The following is a 23,766-nucleotide window of genomic DNA, read 5'->3' on the forward strand; positions in this document are numbered from 1 at the left end:
CTGTTCCCATCGGCCCATAACTCTGCTCCTGGTACCATAGTTACTGTTCCCATCGGCCCATAACTCTGCTCCTGGTACCATAATTACTGTTCCCATCGGCCCATAACTCTGCTCCTGGTACCATAGTTACTGTTCCCATCGGCCCATAACTCTGCTCCTGGTACCATAGTTACTGTTCCCATCGGCCCATAACTCTGCTCCTGGTACCATAATTACTGTTCCCATCGGCCCATAACTCTGCTCCTGGTACCATAGTTACTGTTCCCATCGGCCCATAACTCTGCTCCTGGTACCATAATTACTGTTCCCATCAGCCCATAACTCTGCTCCTGGTACCATAGTTACTGTTCCCATCGGCCCATAACTCTGCTCCTGGTACCATAATTACTGTTCCCATCGGCCCATAACTCTGCTCCTGGTACCATAGTTACTGTTCCCATCGGCCCATAACTCTGCTCCTGGTACCATAATTACTGTTCCCATCGGCCCATAACTCTGCTCCTGGTACCATAATTACTGTTCCCATCGGCCCATAACTCTGCTCCTGGTACCATAGTTACTGTTCCCATCGGCCCATAACTCTGCTCCTGGTACCATAATTACTGTTCCCATCGGCCCATAACTCTGCTCCTGGTACCATAATTACTGTTCCCATCGGCCCATAACTCTGCTCCTGGTACCATAATTACTGTTCCCATCGGCCCATAACTCTGCTCCTGGTACCATAATTACTGTTCCCATCGGCCCATAACTCTGCTCCTGGTACCATAGTTACTGTTCCCATCGGCCCATAACTCTGCTCCTGGTACCATAATTACTGTTCCCATCGGCCCATAACTCTGCTCCTGGTACCATAGTTACTGTTCCCATCGGCCCATAACTCTGCTCCTGGTACCATAGTTACTGTTCCCATCGGCCCATAACTCTGCTCCTGGTACCATAATTACTGTTCCCATCGGCCCATAACTCTGCTCCTGGTACCATAATTACTGTTCCCATCGGCCCATAACTCTGCTCCTGGTACCATAGTTACTGTTCCCATCGGCCCATGACTCTGCTCCTGGTACCATAATTACTGTTCCCATCGGCCCATAACTCTGCTCCTGGTACCATAGTTACTGTTCCCATCGGCCCATAACTCTGCTCCTGGTACCATAGTTACTGTTCCCATCGGCCCATAACTCTGCTCCTGGTACCATAATTACTGTTCCCATCGGCCCATAACTCTGCTCCTGGTACCATAATTACTGTTCCCATCAGCCCATAACTCTGCTCCTGGTACCATAATTACTGTTCCCATCGGCCCATAACTCTGCTCCTGGTACCATAGTTACTGTTCACATCGGCCCATAACTCTGCTCCTGGTACCATAATTACTGTTCCCATCGGCCCATAACTCTGCTCCTGGTAACATAATTACTGTTCCCATCGGCCCATAACTCTGCTCCTGGTACCATAATTACTGTTCCCATCGGCCCATAACTCTGCTCCTGGTACCATAGTTACTGTTCCCATCGGCCCATAACTCTGCTCCTGGTACCATAGTTACTGTTCCCATCGGCCCATAACTCTGCTCCTGGTACCATAATTACTGTTCCCATCGGCCCATAACTCTGCTCCTGGTACCATAATTACTGTTCCCATCGGCCCATAACTCTGCTCCTGGTACCATAATTACTGTTCCCATCGGCCCATAACTCTGCTCCTGGTACCATAATTACTGTTCCCATCGGCCCATAACTCTGCTCCTGGTACCATAATTACTGTTCCCATCGGCCCATAACTCTGCTCCTGGTACCATAATTACTGTTCCCATCGGCCCATAACTCTGCTCCTGGTACCATAATTACTGTTCCCATCGGCCCATAACTCTGCTCCTGGTACCATAGTTACTGTTCCCATCGGCCCATAACTCTGCTCCTGGTACCATAGTTACTGTTCCCATCCACCCATAACTCTGCTCCTGGTACCATAATTACTGTTCCCATCGGCCCATAACTCTGCTCCTGGTACCATAATTACTGTTCCCATCGGCCCATAACTCTGCTCCTGGTACCATAATTACTGTTCCCATCGGCCCATAACTCTGCTCCTGGTACCATAGTTACTGTTCCCATCGGCGCATAACTCTGCACCTGGTACCATAATTACTGTTCCCATCGGCCCATAACTCTGCTCCTGGTACCATAATTACTGTTCCCATCGGCCCATAACTCTGCTCCTGGTACCATAGTTACTGTTCCCATCGGCCCATAACTCTGCTCCTGGTACCATAGTTACTGTTCCCATCGGCCCATAACTCTGCTCCTGGTACCATAATTACTGTTCCCATCGGCCCACAACTCTGCTCCTGGTACCATAATTACTGTTCCCATCGGCCCATAACTCTGCTCCTGGTACCATAGTTACTGTTCCCATCGGCCCATAACTCTGCTCCTGGTACCATAGTTACTGTTCCCATCGGCGCATAACTCTGCTCCTGGTACCATAATTACTGTTCCCATCGGCCCATAACTCTGCTCCTGGTACCATAGTTACTGTTCCCATCGGCCCATAACTCTGCTCCTGGTACCATAGTTACTGTTCCCATCGGCCCATAACTCTGCTCCTGGTACCATAGTTACTGTTCCCATCGGCCCATAACTCTGCTCCTGGTACCATAATTACTGTTCCCATCGGCCCACAACTCTGCTCCTGGTACCATAGTTACTGTTCCCATCGGCCCATAACTCTCCTCCTGGTACCATAGTTACTGTTCCCATCGGCCCATAACTCTGCTCCTGGTACCATAGTTACTGTTCCCATCGGCCCATAACTCTGCTCCTGGTACCATAGTTACTGTTCCCATCGGCCCATAACTCTGCTCCTGGTACCATAATTACTGTTCCCATCAGCCCATGACTCTGCTCCTGGTACCATAGTTACTGTTCCCATCGGCCCATAACTCTGCTCCTGGTACCATAGTTACTGTTCCCATCGGCCCATAACTCTGCTCCTGGTACCATAGTTACTGTTCCCATCGGCCCATAACTCTGCTCCTGGTACCATAATTACTGTTCCCATCGGCCCATAACTCTGCTCCTGGTACCATAATTACTGTTCCCATCGGCCCATAACTCTGCTCCTGGTACCATAGTTACTGTTCCCATCCGCCCATAACTCTGCTCCTGGTACCATAATTACTGTTCATCCCTCCTATGTTCTTATGTCCCATCCATTACGGCTCATTCAAGTGATTCAATTTGATACAGCAGACGTCTTGTTTGTGTGACACAGTCCTCCATGTTGTTGTGACTGTTGGCTAGTTAGCTCCATAGAGATAAATAGTTTATTATATACAGTGGGGAGAACAAGTATTTGATACACTGCCGATTTTGCAGGTTTTCCTACTTACAAAGCATGTAGAGGTCTGTAATTTTTATCATAGGTACACTTCAACTATGAGAGACGGAATCTAAAACAAAAATCCAGAAAATCACATTGTATGATTTTTAAGTAATTAATTTGCATTTTATTGCATGACATAAGTATTTGATACATCAGAAAAGCAGAACTTAATATTTGGTACAGAAACCTTTGTTTGCAATTACAGAGATCATACGTTTCCTGTAGTTCTTGACTAGGTTTGCACACACTGCAGCAGGGATTTTGGCCCACTCCTCCCTACAGATCTTCTCCAGATCCTTCAGGTTTCGGGGCTGTCGCTGGGCAATACGGACTTTCAGCTCCCTCCAAAGATTTTCTATTGGGTTCAGGTCTGGAGACTGGCTAGGGCACTCCAGGACCTTGAGATGCTTCTTACGGAGCCACTCCTTAGTTGCCATGGCTGTGTGCTTTGTGTCGTTGTCATGCTGGAAGACCCAGCCACGACCCATCTTCAATGCTCTTACTGAGGGAAGGAGGTTGTTGGCCAAGATCTCGCGATACATGGCCCCATCCATCCTCCCCTCAATACGGTGCAGTCGTCCTGTCCCCTTTGCAGAAAAGCATCCCCAAAGAATGATGTTTCCACCTCCATGCTTCACGGTTGGGATGGTGTTCTTGGGGTTGTACTCATACTTCTTCTTCCTCCAAACACGGCGAGTGGAGTTAGACCAAAAAGCTCTATTTTTGTCTCATCAGACCACATGACCTTCTCCCATTCCTCCTCTGGATCATCCAGATGGTCATTGGCAAACTTCAGACAGGCCTGGACATGCACTGGCTTAAGCAGGGGGACCTTGCGTGCGCTGCAGGATTTTAATCCATGACGGCGTAGTGTGTTACTAATGGTTTTCTTTGAGACTGTGGTCCCAGCTCTCTTCAGGTCATTGACCAGGTCCTGCCGTGTAGTTCTGGGCTGATCCCTCACCTTCCTCATGATCATTGATGCCCCACGAGGTGAAATCTTGCATGGAGCCCCAGACCGAGGGTGATTGACCGTCATCTTGAACTTCTTCCATTTTCTAATAATTGCGCCAACAGTTGTTTCCTTCTCACCAAGCTGCTTGCCTATTGTCCTGTAGCCCATCCCAGCCTTGTGCAGGTCTACAATTTTATCCCTGATGTCCTTACACAGCTCTCTGGTCTTGGCCATTGTGGAGAGGTTGGAATCTGTTTGATTGAGTGTGTGGACAGGTGTCTTTTATACAGGTAACGAGTTCAAACAGGTGCAGTTAATACAGGTAATGAGTGGAGAACAGGAGGGCTTCTTAAAGAAAAACTAACAGGTCTGTGAGAGCCGGAATTCTTACTGGTTGGTAGGTGATCAAATACTTATGTCATGCAATAAAATGCAAATTAATTATTTAAAAATCATACAATGTGATTTTCTGGATTTTTGTTTTAGATTCCGTCTCTCACAGTTGAAGTGTACCTATGATAAAAATTACAGACCTCTACATGCTTTGTAAGTAGGAAAACCTGCAAAATCGGCAGTGTATCAAATACTTGTTCTCCCCACTGTAGTTAGCTCACTGTCTGACGCTGTGGGTTGTGTCATCGACATCGCCATGAGGGCGCAGCAGGGTGGTCTGCTTGTCTTCTCATGATGACTCACTTCCTCTGTGATGTCACGAGGCGTCGACAGCGCCATTGTACCCAACCCTGTCCCTGTCCCAGCCACCACGTCACCCCCATTAGACCAATTATATTATAGACACAAATGATCACACAGCATATTTCACACCCTCACACATACACAGATACAGAAATACGCTCACACACACACACGCACACACACACACACACACACACACACACACACACACACACACACACACACACACACACACACACACACACACACACACACACACACACACACACACTTTCCTTAACTAACTGTTAAAGGTACACCAGAAATCCATTTAGGACACAGAAATAAACTATCCTGGGACCAGTGGGGAGTCAGCAGCATCATGTTAGAGGACTGAACTGATGAACTAGTAGAGCATCATGTTAGAGGACTGAACTGATGAACTAGTAGAGCATCATGTTAGAGGACTGAACTGATGAACTAGTAGAGCATCATGTTAGAGGACTGAACTGATGAACTAGTAGAGCATCATGTTAGAGGACTGAACTGATGAACTAGTAGAGCATCATGTTAGAGGACTGAACTGATGAACTAGTAGAGCATCATGTTAGAGGACTGAACTGATGAACTGAAGTAGAGCATCATGTTAGAGGACTGAACTGATGAACTGAGGTAGAGCATCATGTTAGAGGACTTAACTGATAAACTAGTAGAGCATCATGTTAGAGGACTGAACTGATGAACTAGTAGAGCATCATGTTAGAGGACTGAACTGATGAACTAGTAGAGCATCATGTTAGAGGACTGAACTGATGAACTGAAGTAGAGCATCATGTTAGAGGACTGAACTGATGAACTGAGGTAGAGCATCATGTTAGAGGACTGAACTGATAAACTAGTAGAGCATCATGTTAGAGGACTGAACTGATGAACTAGTAGAGCATCATGTTAGAGGACTGAACTGATGAACTAGTAGAGCATCATGTTAGAGGACTGAACTGATGAACTGAAGTAGAGCATCATGTTAGAGGACTGAACTGATGAACTGAGGTAGAGCATCATGTTAGAGGACTGAACTGATAAACTAGTAGAGCATCATGTTAGAGGACTGAACTGATGAACTAGTAGAGCATCATGTTAGAGGACTGAACTGATGAACTAGTAGAGCATCATGTTAGAGGACTGAACTGATGAACTGAAGTAGAGCATCATGTTAGAGGACTGAACTGATGAACTAGTAGAGCATCATGTTAGAGGACTGAACTGATGAACTGAAGTAGAGCATCATGTTAGAGGACTGAACTGATGAACTGAAGTAGAGCATCATGTTAGAGGACTGGACTGATGAACTGAGGTAGAGCATCATGTTAGAGGACTGAACTGATGTACTAGTAGAGCATCATGTTAGAGGGCTGAACAGAGGAACTGAGGTAGAGCATCATGTTAGAGGACTGAACTGATGAACTGAGGTAGAGCATCATGTTAGTGGACTGAACTGATGAACTAGTAGAGCATCATGTTAGAGGACTGAACTGATGAACTGAAGTAGAGCATCATGTTAGAGGACTGAACTGATGAACTAGTAGAGCATCATGTTAGTGGACTGAACTGATGAAATAAAGTAGAGCATCATGGTAGAGGACTGAACAGAGGGACGTCTCTCTAAAGTAGAGCATCATGTTAGAGGACTGAACTGAGGAACGTCTCTCTAAAGTAGAGCATCATGTTAGAGGGCTGAACAGAGGAACATCTCTCTAAAGTAGAGCATCATGGTAGAGGACTGAACAGAGGAACGTCTCTCTAAAGTAAAGCATCATGTTAGAGGGCTGAACAGAGGAACAGAGAGTTTAGGCTGAAGTACTGCAGGCGTGCATTTCTGAGTGACATGGAAAATTCCTCACTCATCTCACACTCTCTCACTCTCTGTCCTTCTGTGTGTGACATCGTCTGGGTAGTGACGGGGTCTGGGTAGTGTCAGGTCTTGCTTTTTACCGTCCCCTACATCTGCTCTAACCTTGTGTGTGTGTGTGTGTGTGTGTGTGTGTGTGACTGTCTATCAGGTCCCCTATTTCGAGGTCTACTTTATGTCGTCCAACGAGCTGCTCCAGAATACGTCAGTGCTGGCTGTTCTGCTGTTCCTGGCCCTGGTGCTACAGCGGACCTTCCTACAGGCCTCCTACTATGTCACCATAGAGACCGGCATCAACCTCCGTGGAGCCCTGCTGGTGACTGACTGGAGGATTCTGGGATTTGTAGGATATTGCGTCACCGATTCTCCATCCTTTACCCAAAGTGTTCACTTGTTCAGTCTCTGTCATAGATTTTAAAGCATTAGATTGGTGTAGTCATTGGCTGACGGGAGTTTCTGCCATTGATCAATTCATGACGGGGAGTGGGGAGGTGCAAAAATAAAGTGGAGAATTGGGACAGCCGTAGACAGTCACAGAGGTGGAGAATCGGGACAGCCGTAGACAGTCACAGAGGTGGAGAATCGGGACAGCCGTAGACAGTCACAGAGGTGGAGGATCTGGACAGCCGTAGACAGTCACAGAGGTGGAGAATTGGGACAGCCGTAGACAGTCACAGAGGTGGAGAATCTGGACAGCCGTAGACAGTCACAGAGGTGGAGAATCTGGACAGCCGTAGACAGTCACAGAGGTGGAGGATCTGGACAGCCGTAGACAGTCACAGAGGTGGAGGATCTGGACAGCCGTAGACAGTCAGAGGTGGAGGATCTGGACAGCCGTAGACAGTCACAGAGGTGGAGAATCTGGAGAGCCGTAGACAGTCACAGAGGTGGAGAATCGGGACAGCCGTAGACAGTCACAGAGGTGGAGAATCGGGACAGCCGTAGACAGTCACAGAGGTGGAGAATCGGGACAGCCGTAGACAGTCACAGAAGTGAATGTACTGTATCTAGTAGGTTGTTAATATCCTCTGTCCTGCCCATTTCCTAGGCGATGATCTACAACAAGATCCTGCGTCTGTCCACCTCTAACATGTCCATGGGAGAGATGACCCTGGGCCAGATCAACAACCTGGTTGCCATAGAAACCAACCAGCTCATGTGGTTCCTCTTCCTGTGTCCCAACCTCTGGGCCATGCCAGTGCAGGTGGGTTTTTACTAGATAGAATTCAGCTTATGTCGAAATGTACTTTTCGTAGCAGGTTAGGAGAATTTACGCAGTAGGTTAGGAGAATTAACGTAGCAGGTTAGGAGAATTAGGTTAAGGTTAGTGTTAGCTAAAATGCAACAACAACAAAAAACTTTTGAGGTAAATTTGACATAAGTGCAGGTTGTGCCATGCTGTTAAGATACTATCTATCTGGACATAGTCTCTATGTATGATCCGGCCAACAACATGATCTTAAAGTGGACGCCAAAGCATGATTTTGTCTCAGAATATGGGTTAACAAGTAAGTATTTTTTAAGCCATTATCTGCCAGTACCAATATGACTGTAATATTATGCATCAATAATTTATCACTAATATATCCCTCATAACTCCATAATAACTCCCTAATATATCCCTCATAACTCCATAATAACTCCCTAATATATCCCTCATAACTCCCTAATATATCCCTCATAACTCCCTAATATATCCCTAATAACTCCCTAATATATCACAACTATATCCCTAATAACTCCCTAATAACTCCATAATATATCCCTCAAAGCTCCCTAATTTATCCCTAATAACTCCATAATATATCCATAATAACTCCCTAATATATCCCACATAACTCCATAATAACTCCCTCATAACTCCCTAATATATCCCTCATAACTCCATAATAACTCCCTAATATATCCCACATAACTCCCTAATAACTCCCTAATACATCCCTAATATATCCCTAATAACTCCCTAATACATCCCTAATATATCCCTAATAACTCCCTAATATATCCCTAATAACTCCCTAATAACTCCATAATATATCCCTAATAACTCCCTAATAACTCCATAATATATCCCTCAAAGCTCCCTAATTTATCCCTAATTTATCCCTAATAACTCCATAATATATCCCTAATAACTCCCTAATATATCACTAATATATCCCTAATAACTCCCTAATAACTCCCTAATATATCCCTAATAACTCCCTAATAACTCCCTAATATATCCCTAAAAGCTCCCTAATAACTCCCTAATATATCACTAATAACTCCCTCATATCTTTGTGTTGTGTTCCTGCTCAGATTGTGATGGGCGTGATCCTGCTGTACTACCTGCTGGGGACCAGTGCTCTGATTGGAGCTTCAGTCATCGTGCTGCTGGCTCCAGTCCAATACCTGATCGCTACCAAGCTGGCTGACACCCAGAAGAGCACCCTGGTGAGTCACCCTCTGTTCACGTTGAGCCACTCAGGTTGAACACTGCCTGCACCAATCCCTTAGATCGTAGTTTCACTGTCACTCTAGATATGAACCTGCAAGCTTTACCATGAATAAATAGCCTACATTTGAGTGATTTCAGTTATTTTCTGTTGTGATGAGGGAAACGGTATATGATAAGGGAACAATAGCCTTTAAAAAGAGTTGAAATTAGAAAATATTCATATTATTTTGTAGTTGAAATCTTCAGTAAGGCATCGCCCTCTTCTAACAGGACCAGTCTACGGAGCGTCTGAAGAAGACCACAGAGATTCTGAAGGGGATCAAGCTGCTGAAGCTGTACGCCTGGGAGAACATCTTCTGTGACAGTGTAGAAGATACCAGGGGCAAGGAGCTCACTAGCCTCCGCACCTTCGCCCTCTACACCTCCATGTCTAGTGAGACACACACACACCTTCGTCCTCTACACCTCCATGTCTAGTGAGACACACACATCTTCGCCCTCTACACCTCCATGTCTAGTGAGACACGCACACACCTTGGCCCTCTACACCTCCAAGTCTAGTGAGACACACACATCTTCGCCCTCTACACCTCCATGTCTAGAGAGACACACACACCTTGGCCCTCTACACCTCCAAGTCTAGTGAGACACACACATCTTCACCCTCTACACCTCCATGTCTAGAGAGACACACACACCTTGGCCCTCTACACCTCCATGTCTAGTGAGAAACACACACACCTTGGCCCTCTACACCTCCATGTCTAGTGAGACACACACACACTTTGGCCCTCTACACCTCCATGTCTAGTGACACACACACACCTTGGCCCTCTACACCTCCATGTCTAGTGAGACACACACACACCTTGGCCCTCTACACCTCCATGTCTAGTGACACACACACACCTTGGCCCTCTACACCTCCATGTCTAGTGAGACACACACACCTTGGCCCTCTACACCTCCATGTCTAGTGAGACACACACACACCTTCGCCCTCTACACCTCCATGTTTAGAGAGACACACACACCGTGGCCCTCTACACCTCCATGTCTAGAGAGACACACACACCGTGGCCCTCTACACCTCCATGTCTAGTGAGACACACACACCTTCGCCCTCTACACCTCCATGTCTAGTGAGACACACACACCTTCGCCCTCTACACCTCCATGTCTAGTGAGACACACACACACCTTCGCCCTCTACACCTCCATGTCTAGTGAGACACACACACACCTTCACCCTCTACACCTCCATGTCTAGTGAGACACACACACACCTTCGCCCTCTACACCTCCATGTTTAGAGAGACACACACACCGTGGCCCTCTACACCTCCATGTCTAGAGAGACACACACACCGTGGCCCTCTACACCTCCATGTCTAGTGAGACACACACACCTTCGCCCTCTACACCTCCATGTCTAGTGAGACACACACACCTTCGCCCTCTACACCTCCATGTCTAGTGAGACACACACACACCTTCGCCCTCTACACCTCCATGTCTAGTGAGACACACACACACCTTCACCCTCTACACCTCCATGTCTAGAGAGACACACACACCTTGGACCTCTACACCTCCATGTCTAGTGAGACACACACACCTTCGCCCTCTACACCTCCATGTCTAGAGAGACACACACACCTTCGCCCTCTACACCTCCATGTCTAGTGAGACACACACACACCTTCACCCTCTACACCTCCATGTCTAGAGAGACACACACACCTTGGACCTCTACACCTCCATGTCTAGTGAGACACACACATCTTCGCCCTCTACACCTCCATGTCTAGTGAGACACACACACACCTTGGCCCTCTACACCTCCATGTCTAGTGAGACACACACACCTTCGCCCTCTACACCTCCATGTCTAGTGAGACACACACACCTTCGCCCTCTACACCTCCATGTCTAGTGAGACACACACACCTTGGCCCTCTACACCTCCATGTCTAGTGAGACACACACACCTTCGCCCTCTACACCTCCATGTCTAGAGAGACACACACACCTTCGCCCTCTACACCTCCATGTCTAGTGAGACACACACACCTTCGCCCTCTACACCTCCATGTCTAGTGAGACACACACACACCTTCGCCCTCTACACCTCCATGTCTAGAGAGACACACACACCTTGGCCCTCTACACCTCCATGTCTAGTGAGACACACACACACCTTGGCCCTCTACACCTCCATGTCTAGTGAGACACACACAGCTTCGCCCTCTACACCTCCATGTCTAGTGAGACACACACACCTTCACCCTCTACACCTCCATGTCTAGTGAGACACACACACACCTTGGCCCTCTACACCTCCATGTCTAGTGAGACACACACACCTTCGCCCTCTACACCTCCATGTCTAGTGAGACACACACACCTTCGCCCTCTACACCTCCATGTCTAGTGAGACACACACACCTTGGCCCTCTACACCTCCATGTCTAGTGAGACACACACACCTTCGCTCTCTACACCGCCATGTCTAGTGAGACACACACATCTTCGCCCTCTACACCTCCATGTCTAGTGAGACACACACACCTTCGCCCTCTACACCTCCATGTCTAGTGAGACACACACACCTTCGCCCTCTACACCTCCATGTCTAGTGAGACACACACACCTTCGCCCTCTACACCTCCATGTCTAGTGAGACACACACACCTTCGCCCTCTACACCTCCATGTCTAGTGAGACACACACACCTTCGCCCTCTACACCTCCATGTCTAGTGAAACACACACACCTTCGCCCTCTACACCTCCATGTCTAGTGAGACACACACACCTTCGCCCTCTACACCTCCATGTCTAGTGAAACACACACACCTTCGCCCTCTACACCTCCATGTCTAGTGAGACACACACACCTTCGCCCTCTACACCTCCATGTCTAGTGAGACACACACACACCTTGGCCCTCTAGACCTCCATGTCTAGTGACACACACACACCTTCGCCCTCTACACCTCCATGTCTAGTGAGACACACACACCTTGGCCCTCTACACCTCCATGTCTAGTGAGACACACACACCTTCGCCCTCTACACCTCCATGTCTAGTGAGACACACACACACCTTCGCCCTCTACACCTCCATGTCTAGTGAGACACACACACACCTTCGCCCTATCACATCCTTTCTTTTGAGCTGTGAAATCCCCTTCCTTTTGTCCAGTAAGACACTCACACTGCTTATATTCTGTCCTCATTTATATTTGGGGCTCAGTTTGACTTAAGAGCTTTGAAGTTTGAAAATGTCTTTGTTCTCTCCAAATGCTCTCTGTTGTTACATAACACGACCTCTCTTCCTCCCCAGTTTTCATGAATGCTGCTATCCCCATCGCTGCTGTGCTTGTGGTAAGAGGGTTTCTCATCATTCCTGTATCCTGCAGGCCATTTTCCGGACAATTTTACCTAGTGTTTTTTGCCAGCTCTGAAATCTGGTAACAATACCGAACTGAGTAACTGTGTGTCCCTTTGTGTCTCTGTCAGACGTTTGTCAGCCACGCCCTGATCAACAAGTCCAAACCCAGCTCCTCGGAGGCCTTCGCTGCTCTGGCCCTCTTCCACATCCTGGTTACCCCACTGTTCCTGCTCTCCACCGTGGTCCGCTTCGCAGTCAAGGCCATGGTCAGGTGAGAGGCCTACTGAGGACGCCCAGGGATACTGAATACTGGATAGTTACCAGATAGACAATCTGCTGGAATCTTATTTATCATAGAAGGGTTATTTATATGTGTGTGTGTGTGTGTGTGTGGTGTGTGTGTGTGTGTGTGTGTGTGTGTGTGTGTGTCCTATCATATCATGTCCTATCCACAGCGTCCAGAAGCTGGGTGAGTTCCTGCAGAGCGATGAGATTGGCGATGACAGCTGGAGGAACGGAGACATGTCTGTGTCCCTAGAGGCCTGTAAGAAACACCCTGGGGCGGTGAGTACACACACACACACACACACCACCATCACTATTACCAAACACTGCCCCAATACAGGCCTGAGTCGTGTTTAGTAGGGCACACTGAAGTAAAATGTAAACTAAATGGTGTGTTTCGAGGTAGTCTCTTAGCGTTTCAGTCTGTTTATTCACTTTGGTCCCTAATGAACATGACCCAATTACTTATCTGTCCCTCTGCCAGAGCAGCTAATGCTAGCCTTTCAGCCAGCACAGAGCCTAATCCAGGAGCTATTCATTTACAGCCAGCATGGAATACAACTACTACTGTGTTACTACAGGGTTTCGACAGCTCCCAACACGGCTAATGGACTCATCAGGATGATATGATGGTTATGATGCTTTTCATCTGACCACGTTTCAGAGCCAACATGTGTTTCTAACTTCAAGCTTTTGGTGTAACTGCAGAGAAAGTGTCTGTTTGACCAGAGCAGATCTGGTCTCTGTAGAAGGAGTAACTGTAACTACACACCGTGTCAATCTAGCAGCAGGGTTTAATGGGGAATCTCAACCAGGAGTCGTTAAGTAGCTGGTTGCTGCTAGTCTCGTCATGTCTTCAGCTGTTCTCTGGACTTTGACAGGTTTATTTCTGTGTTGGACTCCTCAGAAGAAGTGGAGGGAGACAGAGACCAAGTGGTGGAGGGGTTAGTGTGAGATGGAGGAGCCATTTGTTTAGGGCTGAAGGATGGATGGAGGGAGGGAGGGAGGGACGAAGGGATAGGGGGAGGGATGTCTTGGGGATGAGGGGTAGGGGATAAGAAGCTCCCTCTGGGGACAGTCTCAGTCAGGGTCTGAGAGGGGGTCCTCCCTGGAGGTTACAGCGGATGAGGGGCCAAGTTTATCACTGAATGCAATCTCTCTTTCTCTTTTTCTCACCCTCCATCTCCCTCTCCCCATTTCTGTCTTTCATTCTATCCCTCCCTCCCTCCCTCCCTCTCCCCTCTCCCTCCCACTCCCTCCCTCCCTCTCCCCTCTCCCTCCCACTCTCTTCCTCCCTCTCCCCTCTTTCTCCCCATCTCCCCCTCCCTACCTCTCTCTCTCCAGACCAAGGCTATAAACAGGAAGCAGCCCCTGCTCTACCAGATGGACAGCTATGAGCAGCCAGCACGCAGACCACTGCGACCCAACGAGACTGAGGACGTGGCTGTCAAGGTCAGGGGTCAAAGTTCAACACCTCAACAAGCTCATTGGCCCTTCTTCTCAGGACCTGTGACACACACAACACCGCACACACTCGTTGACTGCATGCACGGACACAGGAACAGACACGTAGGCTATCAACTCACAGACAAGCTGTAGCTCACGTACATGTGCAGCCACATGCACGCACGTAGACACGTACACACGCAGAGGCTTCTGAGCTAGAGTCTGACAGTTGTCAGTAAACCTTTAAACTGGCCTTTTTGTCACATCCGCCCGGGTCATTCACTCTAGTAACACGTGACACCACAGATGTTAACATGGTCTATCTCTCACAGCAGATGTTTCATCTCTTGGCCTGTCCATTGTGTGAAACACACCCTGAGGAGAAGTCAACATTTACCGACAGTTTAAACTCTCAGGACCCACATCATGAGTCAGAGGCAGGGGATTCTCATGAGAACAGAGAACCCTGTGCCCTGTGTCATTAACTGACATGTTCTCAGCCCCTGTTCTGGTCTCTTTGGGGTCCACATCCTGTTGCTATCCCTGTGGACCCACAGCATTATTGTAGGCAGTCTGTTAATGAGCTTGGGGGCAGCAGGAGGGTTTGAGGGTCGAATTAATGGCCTGCTGCTCTGTGTGAACTAGATAAATCTTCTTTCTTTGTCTCCTCTCTCATCTCAACCGCTTTCTCTCTCTGCCTCTCTACCTTCTTCTCTCTCCCATCACCCCTCTCCTCCTATCTGTCTCCCATCACCCCTTCTCTCTGCCGCTCTGTCTTCCTCGCTGTCTCCCATCATCCTTTCTCTCTGCCGCTCTGTCTTCCTCGCTGTCTCCCATCATCCTTTCTCTCTGCCGCTCTGTCTTCCTCTCTGTCTCCCATCATCCTTTCTCTCTGCCGCTCTGTCTTCCTCGCTGTCTCCCATCATCCTTTCTCTCTGCCGCTCTGTCTTCCTCGCTGTCTCCCATCATCCTTTCTCTCTGCCACTCTGTCTTCCTCTCTGTCTCCCATCATCCTTTCTCTCTGCCGCTCTGTCTTCCTCTCTGTCTCATCACCCATTCTCTCTCCCTCTTTATTCCTCCCTCTCTCTTCTCTTCCATCTTATCCCCCCCATCTCTGCCTCCCAGCTTACCCCTATCTTCCTCCACTCCCTCTCTACCTCTCTCTACCCCTATCCCTGCCTCCCTTTCAAGACTCCCCATCCCCTCTGGTCCTCACCCCCGTAACATCCGCTCTGTCTATTTACAAACTTAATTTACCAAGTCTCTTTTCTCAGCGGTAATAAGACGTCTGTCTTTCATTTTGAACTTGTATTTATTAGTTCTGTGTCACTGAATCTCAGATCTTGTGTGGTTTTGCTGTAGGGGATGGAAGGGAGGGGGGATTACTGGCTATAATAAACAGTAGAATCGGACAAGACATAAAACACAACATAACTATGTAAACATGCTATTATATTTGCCTTAAAGACCTAAATGGTTCATTATTTCTATGTACACATACATATCTAAACCACCTGCTGCAGACCATAACATGTAGGCTCCATGTCGCATGCTTTTCTGTCAGCCTACTAATCCCACTGTATCCTGTTCAGGTGAACAGTGGATTCTTCACATGGGGAAGCAACTTGTCAACGTTGTCCGACATCAACATCTGCATTCCAACAGGTAACCCGATCCTGCTGGGAACACCATGGCAACGCCAGGCTGCGTCCTGTTTAGGAGGTCGTCGACAGTCAGTGTAGTATATCTAACACCAGCTGTGTGTGTGTTTGTGCGTGTGTGTGTGACAGTGTAGTATATCTCCCTGCTATGACCTCATGGCCAGTGGCCCGTCAGATATGACAGCTAGTCTGCTAAGACAAACAGGATAGGCTGGTCCTGGTAGACCACTATTTGCTGCAGCTGAGGGAGTAGAAGTGTTATGGAGGATATGTGGAACAGTGGCGGGTGGTGGGAGGAGCTATAGGAGGACAGGGACATTGTAATGGCTGGAATGTAATAAATGGAACGGTATCAAACACATCAAACGTATGGAAACTACATGACTGACTCCATTCCATTCATTCTCCATTCTAGCCATTATAATGAGCCCATACTCCTATAACTCCTCCCACCAGCCTCCACTGATGTGGAAACATGACTGATCTAAATTGAGAGTGTAAAGATATCCCAACATCCTATCCTACTTTTTAAGCTTTAACCAGGGCTGTAACAGACATTATCAATGTCAGATTGACATAGAACAATCTGTTGTCTCTAATGCTTTATATAGTGTCTTCATACCTTTATATAGTGTCTTCTAACCTTTATATAGTGTCTTCTAACCTTTATATAGTGTCTTCTAACCTTTATATAGTGTCTTCTTACCTTTATATAGTGTCTTCTAACCTTTATATAGTGTCTTCTAACCTTTATATAGTGTCTTCTAACCTTTATATAGTGTCTTCATACCTTTATATAGTGTCTTCTAACCTTTATATAGTGTCTTCTAACCTTTATATAGTGTCTTCTAACCTTTATATAGTGTCTTCTAACCTTTATATAGTGTCTTCTTACCTTTATATAGTGTCTTCTAACCTTTATATAGTGTCTTCTAACCTTTATATAGTGTCTTCTAACCTTTATATAGTGTCTTCTAACCTTTATATAGTGTCTTCTAACCTTTATATAGTGTCTTCTAACCTTTATATAGTGTCTTCTAACCTTTATATAGTGTCTTCTAACCTTTATATAGTGTCTTCTTACCTTTATATAGTGTCTTCTAACCTTTATATAGTGTCTTCTAACCTTTATATAGTGTCTTCTAACCTTTATATAGTGTCTTCTAACCTTTATACAGTGTCTTCTTACCTTTATATAGTGTCTTCTAACCTTTATATAGTGTCTTCTTACCTTTATATAGTGTCTTCTAACCTTTATATAGTGTCTTCTAACCTTTATATAGTGTCTTCTAACCTTTATATAGTGTCTTCTAACCTTTATATAGTGTCTTCTTACCTTTATATAGTGTCTTCTAACCTTTATACAGTGTCTTCTTACCTTTATATAGTGTCTTCTAACCTTTATATAGTGTCTTCTAACCTTTATATAGTGTCTTCTAACCTTTATATAGTGTCTTCTAACCTTTATATAGTGTCTTCTTACCTTTATATAGTGTCTTCTAACCTTTATATAGTGTCTTCTAACCTTTATACAGTGTCTTCTTACCTTTATATAGTGTCTTCTAACCTTTATATAGTGTCTTCATACCTTTATATAGTGTCTTCTAACCTTTATATAGTGTCTTCTAACCTTTATATAGTGTCTTCTAACCTTTATATAGTGTCTTCTAACCTTTATATAGTGTCTTCTAACCTTTATATAGTGTCTTCTAACCTTTATATAGTGTTTTCTTACCTTTATATAGTGTCTTCTTACCTTTATATAGTGTCTTCTAACCTTTATATAGTGTCTTCTAACCTTTATATAGTGTCTTCTTACCTTTATATAGTGTCTTCTAACCTTTATATAGTGTCTTCTTACCTTTATATAGTGTCTTCTAACCTTTATATAGTGTCTTCATACCTTTATATAGTGTCTTCTAACCTTTATATAGTGTCTTCTAACCTTTATATAGTGTCTTCTAACCTTTATATAGTGTCTTCTAACCTTTATATAGTGTCTTCTAACCTTTATATAGTGTCTTCTAACCTTTATATAGTGTCTTCTAACCTTTATATAGTGTCTTCTTACCTTTATATAGTGTCTTCTAACCTTTATATAGTGTCTTCTAACCTTTATATAGTGTCTTCTAACCTTTATATAGTGTCTTCTAACCTTTATACAGTGTCTTCTTACCTTTATATAGTGTCTTCTAACCTTTATATAGTGTCTTCTTACCTTTATATAGTGTCTTCTAACCTTTATATAGTGTCTTCTAACCTTTATATAGTGTCTTCTAACCTTTATATAGTGTCTTCTAACCTTTATATAGTGTCTTCTTACCTTTATATAGTGTCTTCTTACCTTTATATAGTGTCTTCTTACCTTTATATAGTGTCTTCTAACCTTTATATAGTGTCTTCTAACCTTTATATAGTGTCTTCTTACCTTTATATAGTGTCTTCTAACCTTTATATAGTGTCTTCTAACCTTTATATAGTGTCTTCTAACCTTTATATAGTGTCTTCTTACCTTTATATAGTGTCTTCTAACCTTTATATAGTGTCTTCTTACCTTTATATAGTGTCTTCTAACCTTTATATAGTGTCTTCTAACCTTTATATAGTGTCTTCATACCTTTATATAGTGTCTTCTAACCTTTATATAGTGTCTTCTAACCTTTATATAGTGTCTTCTTACCTTTATATAGTGTCTTCTAACCTTTATATAGTGTCTTGTAACCTTTATATAGTGTCTTCTTACCTTTATATAGTGTCTTCTAACCTTTATATAGTGTCTTCTAACCTTTATATAGTGTCTTCTTACCTTTATATAGTGTCTTCTTACCTTTATATAGTGTCTTCTAACCTTTATATAGTGTCTTCTTACCTTTATATAGTGTCTTCTAACCTTTATATAGTCTCTTCTAACCTTTATATAGTGTCTTCTTACCTTTATATAGTGTCTTCTTACCTTTATATAGTGTCTTCTAACCTTTATATAGTGTCTTCTTACCTTTATATAGTGTCTTCTTACCTTTATATAGTGTCTTCTTACCTTTATATAGTGTCTTCTAACCTTTATATAGTGTCTTCTAACCTTTATATAGTGTCTTCTTACCTTTATATAGTGTCTTCTTACCTTTATATAGTGTCTTCTAACCTTTATATAGTGTCTTCTTACCTTTATATAGTGTCTTCTAACCTTTATATAGTGTCTTCTAACCTTTATATAGTGTCTTCTTACCTTTATATAGTGTCTTCTAACCTTTATATAGTGTCTTCTAACCTTTATATAGTGTCTTCTTACCTTTATATAGTGTCTTCTTACCTTTATATAGTGTCTTCTAACCTTTATATAGTGTCTTCTTACCTTTATATAGTGTCTTCTAACCTTTATATAGTGTCTTCTAACCTTTATATAGTGTCTTCTAACCTTTATATAGTGTCTTCTTACCTTTATATAGTGTCTTCATACCTTTATATAGTGTCTTCTAACCTTTATATAGTGTCTTCTTACCTTTATATAGTGTCTTCTAACCTTTATATAGTGTCTTCATACCTTTATATAGTGTCTTCTAACCTTTATATAGTGTCTTCTTACCTTTATATAGTGTCTTCTAACCTTTATATAGTGTCTTCTAACCTTTATATAATGTCTTCTAACCTTTATATAATGTCTTCTTACCTTTATATAGTGTCTTCTAACCTTTATATAGTGTCTTCTAACCTTTATATAGTGTCTTCTAACCTTTATATAGTGTCTTCTAACCTTTATATAGTGTCTTCTAACCTTTATATAGTGTCTTCTAACCTTTATATAGTGTCTTCTTACCTTTATATAGTGTCTTCTAACCTTTATATAGTGTCTTCTAACCTTTATATAGTGTCTTCTAACCTTTATATAGTGTCTTCTAACCTTTATATAGTGTCTTCTTACCTTTATATAGTGTCTTCTTACCTTTATATAGTGTCTTCTAACCTTTATATAGTGTCTTCTAACCTTTATATAGTGTCTTCTAACCTTTATATAGTGTCTTCTAACCTTTATATAGTTTCTTCTTACCTTTATATAGTGTCTTCTTACCGTTATATAGTTTCTTCTTGTTCTGTGTCTTATCTCCAGGTCAGCTGACCATGATCGTGGGCCAGGTGGGTTGTGGGAAGTCGTCCCTGTTGCTGGCCATGCTGGGAGAGATGCAGACCCTCAGTGGAAAGGTCTACTGGAGCAAGTGAGTGGTCCCAACCGGCATAAGCTACATGTTAGAAGGTCTATAATAGGGTGTAAATCTCTGGGGTCCTCATCTTTATTAGGTACTGAACATGCTGAGGTCCACTCAAATACCAAGATGGACACACATCTCATTTCCTCTTTATCCGTCTCAGTCTCGTTTTGGGATCGTTGTGTCTTTCTAAAGTTGACTAGCTGTCAGACTCGTCCATTAAGTCCATTTGAAATGGGTGTTTCACTGTGCTTCTCCACCAGTGCTATTCAAAGCCTTCATCTGTGGAATAAGAAGCCATTCCACCCTCCATCTTGTTGGTCCTGTGTATTGTCCTTCCTGTGTCCTGGTTGTGTCTGTGTCTGTCTCTGTCTCTGTGGCTGTGGTTGTTATGGAAGGAGAGCTGGCTGCTCCTCTGTCTCTCTGTACATCGCTCACTGTCTGCTTGCTGGTGTCAGCTTTGCCTGAACTTTGACTGTCTAACATCATCTATCTATCTACTCATCTCTATAACACAACCTCACAGTCACCATCACTTTTAAAACTGGACTTTTTCATTTTCAACTCTCTGTCTTCACATATCTCTGTCATTCATATTTTTTTTACAACAAAACAGAAACTCTATGTCCATCTCCTAGGGCCAAATCTTAATTTGAGATCTGCACTCACATTAATGTACGCTAACATCAAATTAAGATTGGGTTGTCTGTGATGTTCTGGAGATGGATCTCTGATTAGCATTCTTAGCATTAGCATTTAGATTGAAACCTGAGCAGAAGAACAGACACGTGCTAATTGCTAACGAACTGGGCGTTGCAGCATTTTCTTGCCAAGGACATATTGGCTGGGTAGCGTGGTTGCTTGTCCAGGAAGTGTTCAATTGTATAATTGAATTAGATTTGATTGGGTTATTGAATGAATAATACACTTCTGACTGGAAGATTTTCATTTTGAGCTAGATTGAATGAAAACAGTGGTATTAGTTTGTTGTAGGTTTAGTAACCGTTGATTTCATTGTTCTCCATTAAGTCACAGCCTGTTAATAAGCTGTAATATACCCTATCAATCTATTAAACACTTCTCTCCCTTCATACACTGCTATGAAACATGGTCCATGTAGTTCTTTTAAGTTCTCTATGATACTGATGGTGTACCACAGTTACCATTAGAACCACTATGTCTCCTCAATCCGTTTAGAACCATCACGGCTGCTCTTCTTAGCAGTAATCCAAAAATGAAATTGACCTGCCAAATAAAGCCACTCTTATGTGAGCGAAGGAAGGTGCCAGTCAGTACCATAGCAGAACAGGTAGTCATCACGGGCCGTAGACACTAACCTCAGCCTTGTCTGTGTTCTGTGTTCTGTCGTGGTTGTTTTCTATCTAAATCAGACTGCCTGTGAGTGAGATGCTGCACGAGGCCAACAGGTATTTTCTCCCTCTGGGGTTTACTCTTCCCATCTCACCCCTGTACAGTACATTCTACATTTACAAGTCATTTGGCTATTAGTTGACCATATGAATAAGTGAGGTCCCAACACTTAAGTCATTTGGCTATTAGTTGACTAGTTGAATCATTTTGGTCTCAACACTTAAGTCAGTTGGCTATTAGTTGACTTGTTGAATCATTTAGGCGGGCTAGTTTTGAAGAAACACCAAATATGTGAAAGGACTAGTGGCCCCAAGGACTGGGTTGAGAATGGTTGATTTATCAGACGCTGTTATCCCCACTGAATCACACCCTCATGTAGACCTACATCATTCTAGGAGAAGCCATAACACTATTAGAGCAGACAGTGCCCTGGGCCTGAGACAATGACAGTATCATGACAGTATGCCTGCACTGTTGAAGGAGGTCATTCTGTAGATAAAGCTGGATTAAATTGACTCTTGGCTCTCTGTCAAAATGTCTTCGCCCCGATACACAGTTTTAGGGCTGCCCTACAAAGCAGGGCTTTACTGTAAGGACACTTCTGCTAGATTTACATTTGAACACACATACGCGACCTTGTATACACACACACACGCGCGTGTGCGTGCGGTTTCAGCTCTTCATGTGTAAAGGAAGGTGAAGTCGAGGTGGTTGTGTCTATCTGGCTGTACGAACTCTAACACATTGAACGTGACTTGCAGTTGTTTTGAGACGGACCGGTCTTTTGAAGAAACCAGGAGGTACCCCTTTTTAAACTTCCTCTGAAGGGACCCTGCCGTCACCCCCTTCCTCCCTTCCCCTGCCATCATTCCCAATATCCCTCCCTCAATCCCTCCATTCCCCTGCCATCATTCCCAATATCCCTCCCTCAATCTCTCCATTCCCCTGCCATCATTCCCAATATCCCTCCCTCAATCCCTCCATTCCTCAGTCATGGTGATCTTTGAGTTGCTACTAGCTGGTCGTGGAGTGAGTCGTGGAGTGTTTGTGTGCTTCCATGCTGGGAGTCTGGGTCTGAAGTAACTGACTGAAAAGGCAGTTATAGGGATAGAGATATATTTTGACACTGTGGATTCGCCTCCACAGTATGGTTTCAACAGGAGACAATAGGAATACTGTACACAAAGAGACCAACATCCTGGTCAGTGTGCATGACCCACAGCTAACGTCTTCATTTTCTCTTTCTCTTATATCGTACAATTATTCAGCCATTAATAACCAGCTAAGGCTAACATATGGTGGTGGGGACACTGGTACACAATGGTACACGAAGCACTGTGCCTTCAAACACATACTGCTCTTATCCTCAAGCATATCCTTTGGGTCTTTGGGTAGTTCTGCTGCACATCCAACAAGATCAACAAACTGGACTCCCAGCACATTGTTGTTATTTTGGTTCAACTCTTCCAGCTCATCATTAACCTGTGTTAGAAACCTAAACCCACTTCCCCCACTCACCGCTTGATGTGCCTCAGTGTTGATGTCCCAAAGATTACCCCCTCCCCTATCTCCATGTTTGTAGTTTGAGCTCTCTCTCTTCTGCCTCCATTTCCCATAATGCCTCAGTAAGAACAGGTACTCTGTGGGCTACGCTACCCAGAAGTCTTGGCTGCTGAATGCCACCGTGGAGGATAACATCACGTTTGGCAGTCCCTTCAACAAACAGAGGTAAAACACCACTCTCTACACTAACCTACTCTACTCTACCCTACTCTACTCTACCCTACTCTACTCTACTGTACTCTACTGTACTCTACTCTACTTTACTGTACTATACTGTACTATTCTCTACTGTATTCTCTACTGCTCCTCAACACCATTCATCAATGTAATTAAGACTAGATCAATGTTTGTGTTTGGTTAATTCACTTGGTCATGCATCAGCTGAGATGTACTTTTAATGACACTAATTAGATGGTCCATCAGATTGCTATCACTCTTGATGCTTCTTGAGGCTGATGCTGGCTAATATCTCTTCT

General features: G+C 44.4%; 1 protein-coding gene across 4 annotated transcripts in view; it reads left to right on the forward strand.

Moving 5' to 3' along the window:
• Positions 1 to 7,082: 7,082 nt before the first annotated feature.
• The window catches only part of LOC139533713 (ATP-binding cassette sub-family C member 9-like), a 47,364-nt gene continuing 30,680 nt past the window's right edge, over positions 7,083 to 23,766 (forward strand). For 2 of the 4 annotated variants that reach the window (XM_071332021.1, XM_071332023.1), the window contains exons 1-13: positions 7,083 to 7,242; positions 7,975 to 8,130; positions 9,228 to 9,362; positions 9,637 to 9,799; positions 12,715 to 12,755; positions 12,891 to 13,033; positions 13,218 to 13,326; positions 14,392 to 14,499; positions 16,086 to 16,158; positions 20,260 to 20,365; positions 21,748 to 21,783; positions 22,489 to 22,527; positions 23,354 to 23,455. In XM_071332021.1, coding sequence (XP_071188122.1) covers positions 7,102 to 7,242; positions 7,975 to 8,130; positions 9,228 to 9,362; positions 9,637 to 9,799; positions 12,715 to 12,755; positions 12,891 to 13,033; positions 13,218 to 13,326; positions 14,392 to 14,499; positions 16,086 to 16,158; positions 20,260 to 20,365; positions 21,748 to 21,783; positions 22,489 to 22,527; positions 23,354 to 23,455 — 1,352 coding nt within the window. In that variant the 5' untranslated portion in view covers positions 7,083 to 7,101. The remainder of the gene's footprint in view (positions 7,243 to 7,974; positions 8,131 to 9,227; positions 9,363 to 9,636; positions 9,800 to 12,714; positions 12,756 to 12,890; positions 13,034 to 13,217; positions 13,327 to 14,391; positions 14,500 to 16,085; positions 16,159 to 20,259; positions 20,366 to 21,747; positions 21,784 to 22,488; positions 22,528 to 23,353; positions 23,456 to 23,766) is intronic. The other 2 variants (XM_071332024.1, XM_071332025.1) reach the window with 2 other exon arrangements.

Source organism: Salvelinus alpinus, chromosome 11, assembly GCF_045679555.1.
Source record: "Salvelinus alpinus chromosome 11, SLU_Salpinus.1, whole genome shotgun sequence".
Lineage (NCBI taxonomy): Eukaryota > Metazoa > Chordata > Actinopteri > Salmoniformes > Salmonidae > Salvelinus > Salvelinus alpinus.